The sequence below is a fragment of the Cygnus atratus genome, chromosome 3, assembly GCF_013377495.2.
Source record: "Cygnus atratus isolate AKBS03 ecotype Queensland, Australia chromosome 3, CAtr_DNAZoo_HiC_assembly, whole genome shotgun sequence".
In the NCBI taxonomy this organism is placed as follows: domain Eukaryota; kingdom Metazoa; phylum Chordata; class Aves; order Anseriformes; family Anatidae; genus Cygnus; species Cygnus atratus.
Window position 1 is genome coordinate 2,290,316 of NC_066364.1, and position 18,533 is coordinate 2,308,848.

Sequence of the window (18,533 nt, forward strand, 5' to 3'; positions counted from 1 at the left end):
TCTGCAGGAACAGATCAGCCAGATCACCCAGAGAGCCTGCTGTGCTTACAGCCCGGTGGTGGCGTAGCAGTATGTAGGTCACAATGCTCTCACTCCTCTCCAGCTCCAGGCATCCTTCACCACCATTTGTTTAAATCCAAACAGCAAGCTGTTTCTGGAGGCTGGATGTCAGATGTTGGGTGTATTTGACTTGCCCAACCCCTGGTTGCCACCCTCCATCAGCTGGAAATAATTTCTTTAGCACTTGAAACAAAATGCAGAATATTATACAAGCTCAGCTTTTACCATTCATCTCTTCTGCCCTGGGAAGAGGAGCAAGAAACAAATGAAATGAAAAATGTATGGCTGGCTCTGTCCAGGAGGAGAGTTGTTTGACTTGGCTACCCATGCTGTGAACTTTCTCCTTTCAGTCTCTACCTCTTTCTATGCTACTTTAAAAATTCTGCTTGAGTATGTAAATGGGAGAATGGCATGGAGAGAGGAAAGGAGTAAAAGTGTATCTGAACCAGAATGATCTTAGACCTTTAGCTAGGAACCTAAAACTTCCTAATCTTAATTATTGCTGGGTTTGCAGTTGGCTGAATTGGACGTAAAAGTGATGAACATTAGGTAAAAAATGTATTTGGATGTCTTCAAATTGCAGGTCTTGGATTAGCTCATCAGAGAGTACTGCATCCTTTGTGCTTACAGTCATATTTGTCCCCATTCTGTATCTTGTCATCTTTCTGTCCTTGGTGCAGGAACTTCCACTGCAACTTCTGCAACTGGAAACTTCCATTTTACCTAATTTCGTTAATTCTTCAAGGCACTTGAGATTTCATTCGAAACTATCTTTCTTCTTTTTCTAAATTCTAATATTGCAGTGCACTCACAGAATATCAACCCCAGTCCTACAAAGTACACCGAACAGGCTTGCATTTACAGCCTCTGCAACTGTAAACTGCTTTTCCTTTTGTTTTTCCTGTGCTGCAGTGAAAGTGGGTGGGAAGTGGTGGAGGTCAAGGATATGCAAGAGAGGGACACGGAGCTGAAGGTTAAAGTCAGCTGTTGCAGTAGAACAATTTTTTAGGCTCTCTTAGTCTTTATAAAATTACCAGAAACTTTTAAAGTCATTTAGATAATGAATCTGACATGGAAAATTAAACCTGGAAGACATTCTACAGAGCTGCCTTGTGTACTGAGAGAAGAGAGCAGACTGGAAAATAGTAACAGAATATTAAATGGTGACTTGGAAATAAAGAAATGATTGATAAGAAGCAAAAACCTAGCATAACACTTATTAGTGCTGGTCCTAAATACGGGAGCTGCTTTTTATAGAAACTTTTTTAATGGTGTCTGTAATAAGATAAACAAGAAGCACTTGGGTTGGGCTCTGTATAAATAATCTCCTACTGATAAGAAAAATGACAGTATAAACAGGAGCTAATAATAGTTCCTGCTGAATTTCCTATCTTGTTGTTTGAAGCTCCTTTTAACATAGCTGCAGCTTACTTGGGGGTAGCTATTTAGCCCTACGTGGGGCAGGTGAGATGCCAAATTTTGACAAACAATAATTTGAAGTCGTGCAGTGCGATTTGCTTTAGTTGTCACCGGAATTGTTTCTGGGCGCCAACTAAGCTATGGTCAGAAGTCGAAGGTTAAAGAGATAAATGCGTCCTTGTTAGGCGATGCTGGCTCTTGATTTAGGCTCCAGGTGTAGAAGGAGGGTGGGGAAATGTTTTCTGATACTAACATCTTTCTGCTATGTACTACAGTAAAGGAGAGAGGGAGGAGTATTCAGAGATGAGCCCTTTGCAGCCAAGCTAAAAGCTTTGATGGATGATGCCTCTGCAAGGTTTGGAAGTGTTGCCTTTTCCATTTTTTACACATAGGGAGCAAAGGAATGAAAAAAACATGTTTTCTTGAGGTCACAATGAAAGCAGTCTGTGGTAGAGCAGGAATTTTTATTCAGATTTCTCAATTCTCAGCTTAGTTTTTATGGCACTAACCTATTGTGTGTAAAGAAAATAATAATAATAACAATAAAAGAATAAGAATAATAAAATGCAGAGGTCATTTTTCAGAAAAAATACATAATGGAACTCTTCAGTGTGCAGCTCTGCTAACCTTCCCTGTTAGTCTGCTTGTACAGTTCAGGCTTGTCCTTCTGTCTCTGTCTTAATTGATATGAGATCTTCAGGACTTAGCTTTATATTATGCTAAACACACAGAGCATCTCGTGCGGTGGAGGGCAGCCTCAAAGCAGTGCTGTAACATCAATAAAATCCCTGAAGGTGTGGAACCTACACACAGGGGTGCTCAGCAAATACAAATACAGACCAAGTGAGATGTAAATAGTTGAATTGTGAAAAGAAAATTACTGAATTACCGATGATCAGAAGTGGTGAGAAATTAGATGTAAAAAAAACAAACCAACCAACCAACATTTCCTTTTTTTAATATTCATGAAAACAGAGGGAAAGATTTGTTTTTATATGATTTTGATCTTTGCAGGTTTTCTGTAAACAAGCATTTGCTAATCTCCTAAATTGATAGATGTCCTTTGCAAGCACGTATTATATGATTCTAGGACTTTGCTTACAAACTGAAGAATTAAGACACTGTCAGTTATTTCTTCTCCAAATCTGATGCGTTCCAGGTGCTTCTGAAAATCTCTCCTGAAAGAAACATTAAAGAAATGCAAAACAGAGTCACTGAAAAAATCTATATGTGAAGGTGAAAACCAGTTACCAGAGACTTGATGAATGGCAGGTTTGAGGTGTCTGAGCAGATTTGTACTGTAGATACCAGTTGCCTTCCCTTGATGATGCATTTTGCCATTTCTTTTATGTATATGGGAGGGAAAATTCTTCCCCATATAATTTATTTAGGAGAAAGTGTACTTGTACTGTCATCTCCGTTTTGTTTATAATTGCGAATAGTAATTGTAAATTACAAATTGTAACCTGCTATGGGAAGGAGTGACATGTGACAGAAGTCAGCATTTTGATTTAATACAATCCTTTGTGATTACCACTTCTTTCTTGGGTATTTTCAGTGAGCGAGCTAGTGGTGCTCATTGCAACGTGTTCCTGCTGATCCTGAGCCCAGAGGACGTCAGACTTCCTTGAGGTCCGTAGTTCAGTTGGAGGGTGAATTTCCTACAGGCAGCTGGATTTTCAGTACTCCAGAGATCTTCTTTCATTAATCTGCTTCTGGCAGCAGGATGATTTCTTTTTTCCTGCCAGTGCAATTTTCTAAAGTAGCGTGATTACAGCCTATGTGACAGGATGGCACTGGTGGTAGGACTAGTCATTGTCCCTGTGAGTCAACTGTACAAAATCCACGTGAGATGCAAGAAACTCTAACATGATGATCTGTGGGATTTTAATTGAAAGGGGTGAAGGGTGGGTTTGTGATTAAGACTCTGTGCTGGGATCTAGGAGACTCTGCATCCGTCCTTCTGCTGCTGACTTTGCACATGACCTTGAATCATCACCCTTGGATTGTACGGATCCTCTAAATTGAGGCTCCAGATAAGCAAATGACAAATATTTTGTCTTAAAAAGAGGAGTGGCATAGGTAGAGAACACCTTTAAGAAGCTCAGCTTTCACTCTGTCTGTGAGAGAGGGGAAGAGACTAATAAAAACCAGGACGGAGTGATAGAAAAGGTGATGTGAGGGGGCTTCTGGAGGTCTGCATCCCTATGAACAAGAGTAAGGTCAGCTGCCTAAGCCATATCTCACGCAGTGCTGCTGGGTTTGTAGCATTGCTATGCCAAAGAGCAGAACTGGCTTTGGGCTTTTTACTAATGCAGAAAGTGTTACGGACTGCAGTGCTGCCCAGGAGATACTGTAATAAAGTAGGAATGTATTGAGAATTTATCAGTCTTTGCAATCTTTGCATCTGTTCATCTCGTGTCCTGTAGCAGCGCTCCATTTTGCAGAAGTTATTTTGTAAACTGAGAAGGCTCTCGAGGAGTCCAACGTGGACGTGGCAGTACACAGGGCAGTTCTCAGCGTGAATCTTCGAGCTCCTGCTCCTTTGCTGTGTCTCCAGCACATTGCCTGACGTGGCTAACATCCGTACCGCTTCGTGACAGTATCAAGCAGCTTCCTGGGCAGAATTTGAGTTTTCCACTCTTCCACTCTTGTTGAAGATACTTAATCTCTATTTATAATTTTTATCTAATTATGCTTTGCATTTGTATCTTCTGTTGTTATCCAAACACTCAACGAACACTACTTCACTGCAGTAAGTGTAAGTGGACCGTAGCAAACAAGTAAATTAGTGGTGCTGGAACCCATTGATTAATAGGAGCCCTGCATCCGAAAGCAGTGAGACACAACTATTTGTGTCCCATAGCCCTGTATTAAAGACATGGCTTTTAAAAATTGTTACAGTAGGTGGGAAGCTGCAAATTTACAAAACTTAGTCCTTTTCCTGACAATCAGGTATCTGGATTGCATGATTTCAAGAGTGAATTTTTCAGAGTGGAACCTCAGTTTGGGCCAGAGAGTTCAGAGAATCAACTGATATTGATTTATGTTTGGTATTAGTGTATATATATTTGGAATATATATTGGTATGTATTAGGTATATATATATTTGGAATATATTTTGTATATATATTTGGTATTACGTGATTTAAATTGTCAGAATCTGAAGTTTGTATTTGGCTGGTTAATTCCACTTCCCTAGTAGTACAAACCCAGTTATCTATCCCGGAATGGGCCCAGGGGATAACCAGCCCCTGTTGTTTCTGAACTCCTTCATACATCAGCCAAAGACCATCTCTGGCAACAGGCACTGAGACCATCGCTAGATGTACAGGAAACCAAACCAAACCAGGGTATGTTCGTGGGCAGAGTTCTGCTGAACAGCAGTCAGCTTCTGTACTCAAAACACACCTATCCCTTTTCCACGGGACAATTAAAACTTCACAGGCTCTGGGATTCTCTGTAACAAAGAGCAGTTAAGAACATAAAGCCCCGTGATTCTGGAAATCTGGTTGGAGTAAACCCACATGAATACGGCACCTGAGGTTTGAGTTAAATCATTTTCACGTTAACTAAATTCTGTGTTCAGTGCAAAGAAAGCATAGTAAAAACCCTTTATTAGAAGCGGTAAAGCTACAGGGGGTTGTTTTTCATGAGTTAAATATGATTATGAGAAAGATCTCATAATCATATTATGATTAATAAAACCTTGGCGCATCTCAGGAGGGGAGAGGCGGTTTGATTTCTGCCTGAAAAGCAGCCTTCTACCTGCCTTAGCGCTAGCACCAAGCAGGTGTCGGCACAGGTGGTGCTCAGCAATATATTGTTACTCAGAGCACCTCCTAAAAGTTGAATTCTCCAGAGAGTTTAGATGTTGTTAACCCTTCCTGAGAGCTGAAGAGCCTGATGGAAGCACAGGGAGCCCTACTGCCTGGGATATAGCTGCAGTTATTCAGCAAATAATTTTCAAATGAACATACAGTTCACCTCCTAGCGCACCTTTAAACCTCTTGCTTTATTTGGTTCCTCTCCTGATCACTACATTTCCCTTTCTGCATTGATTTTCATTTGGTGGCGTGCTTTGGAAACAGTGGCGTTAACTTCTAGGTTTCTTCCCCCTCTAACTATTTTCTTAGAAGTCTTATTTTAAAAATTCTGGAACTTTTTGTCCCTAATCCTGCCTGGATATGTAGGGTTTGAATCCTGCTTTGTCTTGCTGATGGGCGGCTGCCCTTTCTGTTTTGTTTCCTGGCTGTTGTTACAGCAGCTGCTAGCTGCCTTGCTGCATTTCTGGGGTGATTTGATCCATATCACATAAACCGTTTCTGCATTTATCTCCCTCCTTATTCTAGCACCGAATGATAAAAATCTCCCGCGGATCATTCCCTGTGTATAATATAGTGGGTAAGGGACTTGTTCCCAGTTCGCAGATGAAGAACTTTTTGAACCAGGGAAGCTGTGGTTGAGAATTGGCCAATTCAGTTGTCGGCAGATTCAGCTTCCCAATTTGTGCCCTACTTGCCTGGAGGCTGATTGTGCTGAGCCCGGGGTGAATCCTGAGTGGGGCTGAAAATAGCAACAGGGAGCAGTTGAAGCAGTTAGAGATGGGGGAAGAAGCTTGAACTCTACTTTTTCTGTGATTGAGCCATTAACATTGAGTTTCTAGGCTTTGTAAGACAACACCTTTTGTCGGTATATAAACCACTTTAAATATTTTTAAAAGACCAAGTTTTCTCTTCCTCTTTGTGTTTTTGTTTCCTCCAGGTATCAGTCAGAGCCGGATCTCCCATTGGCTGTTGCAGCAGGGGTCGGACCTGAGTGAACAAAAGAAAAGGGCATTTTACAGATGGTACCAGCTTGAGAAGACAAATCCTGGTAAATAAATTCACCCTAAACAGCTCCTGCTGTTCTATTTACAAAAAAAAAAAAAGCCTTTTGTCACTGGTTTTGATTATTACTGATCATTTACTTGGTGGTGTACTGACGAGGTGTTCCCTCTGACCAGTTTGCTCCTTAGGAATAAATCTGAGCTTTGCTTGCAGCAGTTGACCTAAAACCAAGCCGTCCATAGGTGTCTGTCCAGCTGCTCTGACATGGTTACTCGCCCTGTTGTCTCACCACTAGCTTAAGGTTGAACAGAAAGAAAACATTAATAATGACTACATAATATAAAGTTTGAGCAAGCATATGCATTTCAGCTGAGAAGTAATTTGGGATAACTTCAGAGGGTTTGGGGTTGTAGCTCAAGCTCGTGGAAGGGATATGTCTCTCTCAAATCCCACCTGCTTCTCCAAATCTCAAAACAGATCTTGAATGTATAACAAGAAATAAAGCTCTGCATTGTCTGTGACACACCAACAATCTTCAAAATCAGTTGAATTAATTTCCTTGCATTGTTTTTCTCCATAGATTTTGTTTGACCACAATTCTTATTATTCCCTTTAATGATTTTATTGTGAAGATCAAAATATTTACATTTAATTTTCTTTAAACAATGGCATGATTAAATTAACTGTAATTGTTTCAAGGAATTTAAGACTTAGCCTCTCTAACGTGAATTTGGCTTCAATATCCAGAACTCTGTTAAGAAGAATTCCAGTGAAAACAGATCCTCAAGACTTCTGCTTTGTGTGTGAGCTGTAAATCAAGAGGCTCCAGCTGTCAATTGGCCTGAGAATACTCTAGCTTAAAGTTGGGTGGGTTCAAAGCCAGAGCCAAGCCTGTCCTTTCTGTTAAGCATCTAGAAAATGCTGTAAGGAATGAATGTGCCAAGGGTTGTGAAGTGCTGACAAGCTGCAGGGATCACTAAAGAGCCTTGATTTTCACAGTGCTCGAAACTTTGATACCAAGGAGCAGCAAAAGTCCTGGAAACCTTTCACTACCAGCATCTTTGTAAGCCTCGTGTTGTACTCCATGAATTAACTCTCAGCCGTTTCCCTCTGATGGAAAATAACACCTCCAAAGTAGTGGATAAAACTGGAGGTTTCTTTGGAAGGTGTATCTTAGGGGAAAAAAATAATAAATTTCCTCTCCCAGCAATGAAAACTGCTGCATGGATTTTTCTACAACTTTGCATCTTTTCTTTCCAATGTTCTTTGGAGCTGTTTAAGGAGTAGTGTTCTGGTATTCTGTGTTGGGAAAAGAGAATCCTTAGCACAAACTTAGTACTAAAGTCTTTACTTCTCCCTCCTAGCCTTCTTTCTCTCCCTTTATCCACAAGCTCACGTCTTGTTTGTCCTTTCAATCTTGAGAAGGGTCTGAGGAAGGAAAACTAGCAACGCTGAAGTTTACAGCTTCAATTGAGACGAATCGACATTAACCTCTACTTGTCTAACGCACTGTGTTGCTGAGGTCTTGGTTCACTTTTCTTTGTGCACACATGGGAAAATTTCTTGAAGAGTGGTTATTTGAGTTTAACCTTTTTTCAAGGCAGAGGTATTAGACAGCATTTTCAAGAAGTGTAAAAGGCAGAATGGCTCCTCTGCCTATGCCAAGGGATTATTTGGATGCATTTAAATTCTCTTCAGAACCAAATAGCGCTTGGTTTATTTTTGGAGCCTGAGGTAAGGGTGGGGAGGCTTAGTTTTCCTGTAGCTGTGGGAGAAATCTAGTTGAGGAAAATGTGATTGTATTTATTTATTTATTTCGGGTTAATCCACTTCCTTAAATTATCGTCATCTACTATATTGCAGGTCAGACTGGCCAGCCAAGAGCGTGCAATTAGCATGCAGATGTGCAAGTGTATGCAGTGTGCTGTGGAAGATACCAACCTTGTCCAAAGAGTCCTGGAATCAAATTACTGTTACGGAATGAATTTGGAGCCTAAATTTTGGATGATAGTTGCAGTATCCTGTAATTCCTAGACTAGACTGGCTATTCTTTCTTGTGGTTGCCTTCTTTAGAATCAGAAAATTAGAAAGTCATTGGAGTCACAAAGAAGGGAAATAGTTGTTGCAGTGCTAGTCACTCTCTGCAAAAGACTGCCCTCCTCTGATAAAAACTTCAGTCATTAAGTGAGCGGCATGACTTTTTTCTAGTTGCTGACTTACTCAGAAGTACCAAGACATTTGGTTTTCTGGTCTCATGTCCCATCTTTTCTGATTCCAGCCTCTGGGAGTAAAATCTCAGTCCTTCTCCTTTGTGCAGCAGAACTGGAATCTATCGCTCAGGAGCATGTCATGTGTGAGTTACCCAAGGGCAAAGTCAGGTCTCAGGGAACTTTTAGTTCCCTCATTTGTTTAATCCTTATTTTGGACACTGGGGGCCTTCAGACCAAGTCCATTTTCTGACAATTCATTTGTGTAGCAAGTAAAGAAAACTTACGATTGAGACAATTTTGCAGGACCACGACACCAGATACAATCAATTTGTGAACTGCGAAGGAAGAATTGTTTTATGAGGAAAGGACTGGAGATCCCTTGGCAGACCTTTCCTTGGCTCTGCTAGTTTTCTGTACAACTTTTAGCAAACGATTTTCCATTTGCACCTCACTCTCCCCTCTGCTAGGTAAAGATGAGACTTTCTTGTGCGTGACTTACCTGTAAGGTCCTCACAGCAGGGGCTGTCTTTTACTGCACCAAGCCAGGAATTTCTAATAATACATGGGACAAAAAATAACTTCTAAATGCATCAGAAGAGATTTTCATTTTCTCTTTTCAAATACACGATGGTGGCACATAACGCTTTTAAATCATCCACCAGTAGCCCTGCGTCTGCTAACTGAAGGACTTTGTGTCACGGTTTTGGGGCACTGCTGCTATTGAGACGTTGCTAGATGCTGCTCCTCTGCAGAAGGGACTCGGCAATTCCACCAATCCCATTATTTTCCAGCTTGCTTTGGCCTCTAGAACATGCTCTTTGTTGTTTTCTTGCTTTTGGTTGCTTGTTTGCACGGATAGTTCCTGTATTTCTCGTATCTTCGGTGGCAGTTGTTCACACAACAGCAGGTCAGAATGGTGCAAAAGAGACCAAGTCTCATGAATCAGGAAAGAAAAAACCTTTCTGCTGTAGGCAGAACTCAAAAATGTCTTGATCAATGTTTTCCTGGTAGGAGTAACGTCAAAGTTAACAGCAATGCTGCAAATTCCAATGTTCCAGTGACCGTACTTTTTTCTGGAAAGAGTTGCCAGTTAGGGTGAAAGGCGTTTTTGTCTCGAGGGGAAGAAGTCAACGCTAAATACTAGTGTTTGAAAGATCTTTAATCCAATTAACAGGGATACTTTTCATTTAGATCGGGCATTTTTTGGACAGGCACCACGTCTCTCATGTTTCGTAGAGGACTGGGAGCATTTTGGCAGTAGATAAATAGGACATATTTCAGAAGCCAGCATATGACTGCATTGAGTCCTGCAGTGTTCTGATGATTTTTTCCGAGCTCCTGTCTTTTAAGTAAATAAATATTTCTTTTTACGCTGGTAGTTAGCCTGATTGGTTTGGCTGGCACTGGGTCTAGGGCAACGTGGAAAGTTCGTCGTGGAGTAACTTCAGCGTTTCTTTTGCCTCCATGCACTGCAAACTGGAGCTGGCACCTACAAATGACGGGCTGAAGTTGCAGATGGATGTGGCCTGCTTCCAGTTAGGCTGGATGTTATATTTCTGCCAGTCCTCCCTAACAGGAAGGCAGCTGTGGTCACCTTGGAGGAAACCCCTGTGCTTTTTCTCCTTGAGCAAAAGGGAAAAAAAGAAAGGTAGTGATTATCAAGATATAGCATCTCGTGTGTTATTCCCACAGCAGCTCTTGTTTAGCTGTAAAAGAAAAGCTTACAAAAAAAACCAAAACACCACGGGGCTGGATGTCCCACGAGATTTGCGCTGGAAATGTATTGTTAGTGATTTACTATTTTACAGAGCTTCAGAGAAAATCGTCCCTGCTGTGATCCTTTCCGTCCAGGCAGTGAGCTGGGTAGGGAGCGTTTTGCTGTGCAGGCTGCTGATCCCAATCCAGCCTGGCTCAGTAGTGACTGGAAGGTGTTTAGCATGCGGTCGCAGGTCAGTCTGGCTAAAAATAACGTGTGACGTCTGTTCTTACCAGGGTGATACACGGTAGGTGCTTGCTGCAAAGGCTCGCTACCGAATGGCTTCGTGGAGAAGGCTCGAGGCTGGCTCCAGCCTTTCTGTGCATCACCCCCAAATTTTGGGGCCTCTCTGGGACATGGATCAGCAATTGTACGGGATGCTTTGGAGAACAACACTCTCTCCAGGATGGTGTCTGGGATGTGTTGAGAGAAGGAAGGCCTTTACCACGAGGATTTTCATTACAGAGCTAGCACTGTGCTGTTAGAAAAAGTACTCAGCATTGGCAGGTAGTAGGAGAGGGCACTGTGCCTTTTTCTCTACGAAACGCGTTCTTCCCAAATGGTTCACCTCTACACCCCATACAGATTCGTGCTTTTTGATGCGTACACTGAGGCAAATTCCATACTGCATTTGCTCTGCTTGCTCTGCGGAAGAGAAAAGTTTCGCTTCTTAAAAGCCGTTTGAGGGGTTTGTGTAAAAAATAACAAAAATAATCTGCACTGGCAGCCAGGATGTAACTTATTAAGTTGTAAAGAAGCTGGGCGGAGCGAGGATTGCAATGAAGCTTTGGAAGAGCAGAGGAAATGGGAGCCCAAAGTGGTTGCTTAGTTGAGGGAAACGAAAAAAAACTCCAGAGCCGCCTTAGCAAATGTGGCAGCAGTGCACGTGTCGACCACTTTCACCACTCCCAGACAGATCCGAGCACATCTTGTGCCTCTACGTGCATTCAGATGCTTCTGTCGTGTGTGTGCAAAGCCAGTGGTGTGTACCTGTAATTCGCAGCATACTTCTCTCTTATCTGCTGCTGCTGTGGATGGTACCCCTTGGAAAAGAGAAATAGGGAAATGGATCTGGGAAGGCTACGAAAGCAAAATAAAAAAATCTTCAGTAAGTGAACCATAGCCGCAGGAGTAAATTTGTGCTTTAAATGCAAGTGTTTTTACAACCTTTGTCTGCAATATCTCAGACATTTAATATAATTACTCTTATCTTTATGTTAAGCATTCCTGATATTTCCATATTCTCCCTTTTTCTTGAGAGCATAAAAATAAAATTCTTCAGTGGGGACAGTCCATTGCTAAGACAGTGAAGGGAAAACTAATTCCTTTTCCCATTCTCCTAGACTCTTAAATACATAAATAATATTTTTTAAATTCTGGGTGCATATTTAAAGCCTAGCAGCCAGATGCTGACTCAGCCCTCCAAACCGTGCACATACTAGAAAGAATAGATAAGGAACTTTCCCTGAAATGGCCCCATTTAATAAATTTAATAAATTCCCAATAAATTGGCAATATGGGAAGTATTTAACGTGTCAGTGAAACCAAGTGATCTGTGCGGGCTGCGTAGCTGGGAATTCAGTCACTGTCCCTCGTGAAGGCAAGGCAGGGGTTGTGGGATTCGCTTCCTACAGCCTGCTCCTGGGGAAAGTTTTGAAATGTTTCTGGACACTGCTACCTAACGCAGATGCGAGCCCCTGGCAGAGGGGAAAACATTCACTGTGCATTTCTGGAAAGGAACGCAGCCAAATGCAGAAATAGCTAATTCCTTGCTTTTTAACCGTAGGAATTCGTTTATTGGATAAGCTCTAAATTCCCTTAACCCCTTTTACCCTGCTATAAATTAAACGAGCTGTGGTGTTTTACTAACCCGGTACGGTTTTATGGTTAAATCCTAACCATTCTGAACGAGGCTGTGGTCCCAGGGGGCTCTCCTGTCTCAGCCCTGCTTTTACACACACGGTGCTGCACCCTTCCCATCCTCTTGGAAAAACTACCCACCAGTCTGCTTCAACGCCTGAATTCCACATGTGCCTTTTTGTTACGGGCGATGATTTAGCTGTTTATATGACTTTTTAATATTTATTTTTGCTTAGAGGAGCAGCTGTTTCTTCCCCCCAGGGGTAGTCAGTGAGCGCAAGTCCTGCAGGACATACATACCCTGTTTCACATTCTGTACCAGCTTCCCATCCTCACCACGGGATATATGAACGTTTGTTCCCCCAGCGTGTCTTGATTTTTCTTGATTTATTAACAGAGAGCCCGTTGTGGAAGGAATCGGGTGAGTTTCAGAGGGCCTTTCCTGAAGGCACTGTCGAGTCCTGTCTCTCACTCGATGCTTTCCAGCTCAGGCTTCTTGAAAGGAGAAATATATCCATAGAAGGGGGACAGAAGAGGAGAGGTGTGATGTTAATCTGCTTTCAGTGACTTTTCCAGGCAGCCTGGCACTCAGGAGCCCTTATTTGAACAGGTCACAGAGCATGCTTCTATCGGCGGAGCTATTTTAAGTATTTACTCAGCTCTTTGGATACGTTGAAATACCTTTGGTATAAATTTACCCTTTGCTTCCTGAGACGGTTGTATAATTAAATAGAAACCTGCTATTTCCCATTTTGGGGCCAAAAAAAGCACAGCCTGAATAAATCCCAGCTGAGGCGTGGCTCACCCCTTCTTTACGACACTTTTCCTCTTGATGAAGACAGAACAGCATTTCCAGAGTGGCTGTCAGCAAAGAGGACAAGCTGTTACGTCTCCCTTAGATATCCGTGGTCACCTTTTTGCTCTCTGGCTTGGAGGTTGGGGACGGGGACTCTAGCTGGCTTTGTGTGCCTTTAAGGTGTCTTTGTTTGATGATGCTTTACATTTGTAGTTTGAATGGTTTCATCATCTGTCTTTTTTTTTCGTGAGCAGGAGTGAGAAAATGGGCCTGATCTTTAGTGCACTAGGAAACGCAGTATTTATTATTCTTAGGGGCTACGTTAAGCATGCGACCCGCTCCTATCCCAATAGAAGAGCCAGAATGGAGACAGACGCCTCCCCCAGTCACAGCTACCTCGGGGACCTTCAGACTACGGCGAGGCAGTCGGTTCACATGGAGAAAGGAGTGCCTGGCTGTTATGGAAAGGTAGGTCGCTTCGGGGTTCTGCACACGGGCATTTTAAAGCCGATACAAATATCCTTTTACCTGCTAGCTTCATTTTCATGGATGTGCTTTAGCGTCACTCTTGCCAGTGACAGTGTTGATCATGGTATTTTACATGGTAGAGCAGGAGGAGCTATTTCAGCCTTTTTGTTGCTTAAAAAAAAGTGATGTACTCCTCTGGACACTGTCTCATATTCTGTAGCTGCTAAGCTGCTGTACCTTTCCATCCAGTCTGTTCCAGGCTCTGCCTTGGTGGGGTTCTGCATGCTCTTTACGTTTCTCCTTCCCAATCTCTGCTTTATCCTGCTAACGTATCAAGTTATTTTATATTTGAGAGTGGCATTTCAGCAGCACTGTAATTGTTCAGGATGCAGAACTTTGCTTAAGAAGCAATAGATTCCCTATCCAAAAAGGCTCTTACAACCCTTTTACATGAGCTGGGAACAGTACAGAGCAAAGTGGATCTTTCAAACACATATGCAGAGTGGCAGGTGATCATTAGAGCTCCCAGCTCTTCAGTCCTGCAGAGACGAAGCACTCTCTGAGCCTGGACTCCTGGCTGCCGACGTGCTTTTCCTTTCCCTCTGCTTACAGTAATCTCTCTTTTGTGGATAATATCACATAATAATAAAGGGCTAGTGAACTCCAACGTAGTTTAGGGATGAATGCTTATTTCTGTTAAAGGCTAAGTGGCTGGGAGGAGTTTTCTTCCCTCCAGGAGCGTGAGGAACCTCCTTTCCCTGACAGCACCAGATGATGCTCTGTGTGTGCTGTACTCCTCCCTGGTTTGCGACTCCATTGAGTCCTTGGCCAGCAGATTTTGAGGGTGTGCTTCTGCCATTTCCATACTGCTGCTCCTTCTTGCTTGCACGAGGGTCTTTTGACCTGGTGAGGAGCAGGGGGTGTCTCCTTTTGACATACCAAAATACTGAGCTCCCTCGGGAGCCTTTTGACACACAACATGAACATACTTCTGTGAGCCTACAGGCCATCACAGGGGCTTTGCAGGGCTGAGGCCAGTAAGAAAGTGTTTGTTCCATATTCTACCCTGGCACTGCACCGTGTTTTCAGCTTTGGCTGGACGTTTCCCCAAAGGAAATAATGTAAATGTTTAAAATTCATTCTGCTTTATTAGAGCCAGCTAATGCAGTGCCCTGGGGTTTGCATTTGTGTGGCGGCCCCCTCTGCACGGGCGGGATGATGTGCAATGGCTAGTACTTCGAACTGCTTGTATGACTGCCCTGATTGCAAGAGGCAGGATGACAAAAATGTTACTGCTCCGTGTACCTTTTGGACAGTGCCATCTTCTTGTTAACCCTGTGTGTGTGTGAAGTATTGGGTTGCTCTGAAGTAGAATTAAAGCTCTCTTGGGCACGAGTGTTTTTCTCCTTGGTTTCTGCCTGCCCTAAGCTGCAATTACTACTATTATTTGCTGTTTGCATCATGATAGTGCCTTAGACTCTTTGTGCTAGGTGCTGTGGAAACACAGAGCAGAGAAAGAAAGCTAAGCAAGCAAGCAAGCGCTGCTCTTTCCTCCTCCAGATCTCTCCTAAAGCCAGTCTCTGCTGTGACACTCGAAGTCAGACAACCTGTACTGGTTTGGTACGTGTCTGTTAGAAAGGTTTGTGTATTAAAAGAAGCAAGTCGGTGTTGATGTTGGAAATCATCAAGCACTGTATGCAGATACGTAATCACCTGATCTAATTTTTCGTTGCTCTCTTTCTCCTTTCAGCCACTCTTGGTTTTGTTCACTGCATCTTGTCTTGTGCTCCATAAGGTATTGACTGCCGGAGGTCTCTTATTCTGTGGTTACATGGAGACTTCTGCCACGTTGCCTTAATCCTGGCTTTAATCATCATTTGCCAAGCCCTTGAGAGGTCACCACAGGCACAGCGTTTCACAACCTCGTGTGTAGGTTCTGGAAAGCATGGCCGAGAGTTTTACTAGAGGCGAGAATACAGTAAACTCGAGCCATGGTAAAAGCTTTGTATGGCAATAAAACTACACCATAAAGCAAGTTGGGAATATGGTTGCTTAACTGTGCAACTTTAATAGGCCTAGCGGAGCCGTAAGGATGAACTCTTTTATGTGACAAGTTTTGAAACAGTGGGAGGAAAACGCTCTCGTGGGAGCCCTGGGGAGAAGCTAGCTAATTTCTCTTACAAGTCACCAGAGTCCTCCAGTAACACGCCTCGGAGCCCCGGCCAGGCTGGAGGTAACCAGACCGGTAGATATCTCGAGCGGCTCAGGTTCGCTTGGTGCCATAGGGTCAGGAAGCAACATCTGGCCCTCAAAAACAGTGCTTGGCATTACGTGTGGTCTGGTGCCAGTTGGTAATTTGCGTTCTCTAAAGGATTGGGTTTTCACTGGGAGTGGAGGTATCTTACTCAGTTTGATGGGCTACAGTCCTTAATTAAATGTGTTTCATGGTGTTGTGTTTCTATGTCCTGCAGCACCTCGATGCGCTTCGGGTGCATGCAGGGATTTAGGCACCTAATTCTGAGCTGCTTTTTGGGGTATCTCAGCAAAGTACTTGTCTGGCTATTCAGCAACGAGAAGCAGGGATCTAGAAGTTAATTCCAACACTTTGCTGCAGCTCAGGAGGGGTACGTGAGCCCTTCTAGCTACGAGAAAGAAGCCTTCTGCAATGACACCTAACTTTGGTGATTTAGCTAGGTGCCTAAAGGAAGGAGGGCTGAGTCTGGACATCAATGGAAACTCCTGTGTAGGTGATGCAGAACTACTTTTTGCCGTAAACTTCTGAAAAGTGGCTGTGAAGCTGTATAAGCAGTTTTTGGATGAGGATCAAAGTCTCGGGCTGCTATGTGAGTTAATTGTGGGATGTGCTTTTGACTTGGAATCAGTTGGTATGAAATGCAGTTGGTAGAAGTCAGCGTGTCAAAGCAGCTGAGAGCACTTCAAGGGAAGAATCTGAATGTGATTGCAAAAATTAGAGAGATTCACTTCCAGCAGGCTCTCCAACTGAAAACGCACAGCACCACTCAGGATTTGGTCCATGAACTGCATGAGAAGGGTGAGGGTTGAAGGCTAGTTCCTCTGTTTTTAAAGATGCAAATCAACACTAATTCCAACGCAATTAATTATTACGTCGGTGCCAATGTGATGTAATTAAGATTATAGTTAGGGCCACCACACGTATTTAAATGTCTGATGTGCATAAGTGTCTGTATGTAGGGTATGTGTATTAAAGAAACTAATTGGTTTATACTGGATTTCCAGAACGCTGCTTGCGGTTCCTGTAATTCAATTCTGCAATCTTTACTGCTTTTTTGGAAATTCTCCCAGGATGGTTTATTAGTCGCTAGGCTTAGATTTCGGACAATAGATTCAGAAGGTCTCTTTCTCCCTTTCTCTCCTTTCTATTTTTTTTTTAAATATCGCTCCGAATATTTATGCTCTGAAGGTTAAGAGGAGCAATAGTTCCAGAAAGTAAAGTTCTATATTTAACTGCAGACTAGGTGTGGTTCAGACAACTGCAGTGCAAGCTCCCTCTTGCTGCTGTGCTAGTGATATCAACCTTGACCTGTTCTCTTCTTGAGCCTCCTCCTCATGAAATATGCTGAGTTTTGTGAGCGGTGATGTTGTTGTGTGGCTCACCCTCCTTGGGGAATAGAGCTACGACTACAACAGTCCTTTCCATTGAAACCGGAGGTTAAACTTGAAAGTCTGTTGCTGGTTCAATTTCGTGTTCTCCTTTGTCACATCTTGTCCCAAAGATTTTTTTTTTCCCTCTGCTTTACCTCTTTTCAACCCCTCTCATTAGAACTATGAAATTGAAAATCCCCTTAGGGTTTTTTTTCTTTTTTAATGAAGCTGTGTTGTCTTGTCTATCTTTTTTTTTTCTCCTTCTTTAAGTTATTTGTGCTTCTCCTGTAATTGTATGTTGCAGTTGAGGTTTATCTTCTTTTTCAGGCAAATTGTTGCTAAAAAACCATCTAAGATTGGCAGCAGAATCAATGGCTATACCCGTTTTAAGGCACCCTTGCTGAATACCAGTGCAGACTGATGGGGGGAGGGCTTGAGTGTTGTTTAAGTATATGTTTTATCCAAATATTAAATTGAAATAACTATAAATTCTGCTCTAAACAAAATGAGTAATTAATTAGTTGAAAATATTTCAGTTTGTCTGGAGAGGAGGGACTTTTTTGACTGAGGGTTGCTTTGATTTGCACATCTGTATTTTTATTGTAACACTTTTCTTTGCTCTCAAAGCAAAGATGTAAAGAAATATTTAGGTTAAATAAGACTAAATGATACCGATCCCTATTATCCCCATTTCACAGGTGACAAAATGGAGTCAGGTGCTCCACTTGGCTTTGTGATCCACGGCAACTTTATTCATAAAAGAAATGGGTTTAGATTTCCCAAGATACGGAGGGTATCGTTTCGTGATAGAGCTGAGCTGAATTAACAGTTTGTCACCATCTCATCCTTTAGGTGTTATCCTGTCTCATCACCCTTCTCGATTCCTCCTCCTCAGTTTCCCTACTCCTGCCACCCTGCATTGTGCCAGATATGTTTCTTGCCTGATGGAAATACCAGCCAATTCAGCTTGGTTTAGAAAAAAGAAATACTTTTTCCCTTCGTTTCAGTGAATTGATTCAGCTTGCCATGCAATGGGGGCATGCCAGGACTGGCTCAGGGCAAATGACAGGAATGCACGACGGAGAGCGCAGGGAAAGGAAAGCTCGACAGAAAGATGTGCAATTTTTCCATGATTATTGTTGTCGTTGTTGGTTTGCTTGCCTGTATTTTGTTCTGGTTTTGTTTGTTTGGACTTGGATGAGTTGGTTAAAAGCGTGGTCGTCCTGGCAGTTGCGCTGGCATTGTTGAAGATGCGTCCTTAGGTTTTTGCTGAGGAGCAGGAATGTATTCCCGGTACAAAAAAAGACAGGGATCTCCTGGAAAGAGTCCAGCGGAGGGCTACAAAGATGATACGGGGCCTGGAGCAGCTCCCCTGTGAGGAAAGGCTGAGAGACCTGGCGCTGTTCAGCCTGGAGAAGAGAAGACTGAGAGGGGATCTCAGTAATGTCTATAAATACCTGAGGTGTTGGAGACAGAGGGATTTGGCCAAGCTCTTTTCAGTGGTCTGTGGG

The 18,533-nt window shown here is 42.8% G+C and overlaps 1 protein-coding gene across 30 annotated transcripts in view; it reads left to right on the forward strand.

Moving 5' to 3' along the window:
* HMBOX1 (homeobox containing 1) overlaps nt 1-18,533 on the forward strand; it is a 107,746-nt gene that overhangs the window by 59,751 nt on the left and 29,462 nt on the right. For all 30 annotated transcript variants that reach the window (XM_035563560.2, XM_035563564.2, XM_035563554.2 and 27 more), the window contains 2 exons: nt 6,244-6,354; nt 13,245-13,398. In XM_035563560.2, coding sequence (XP_035419453.1) covers nt 6,244-6,354; nt 13,245-13,398 — 265 coding nt within the window. The remainder of the gene's footprint in view (nt 1-6,243; nt 6,355-13,244; nt 13,399-18,533) is intronic.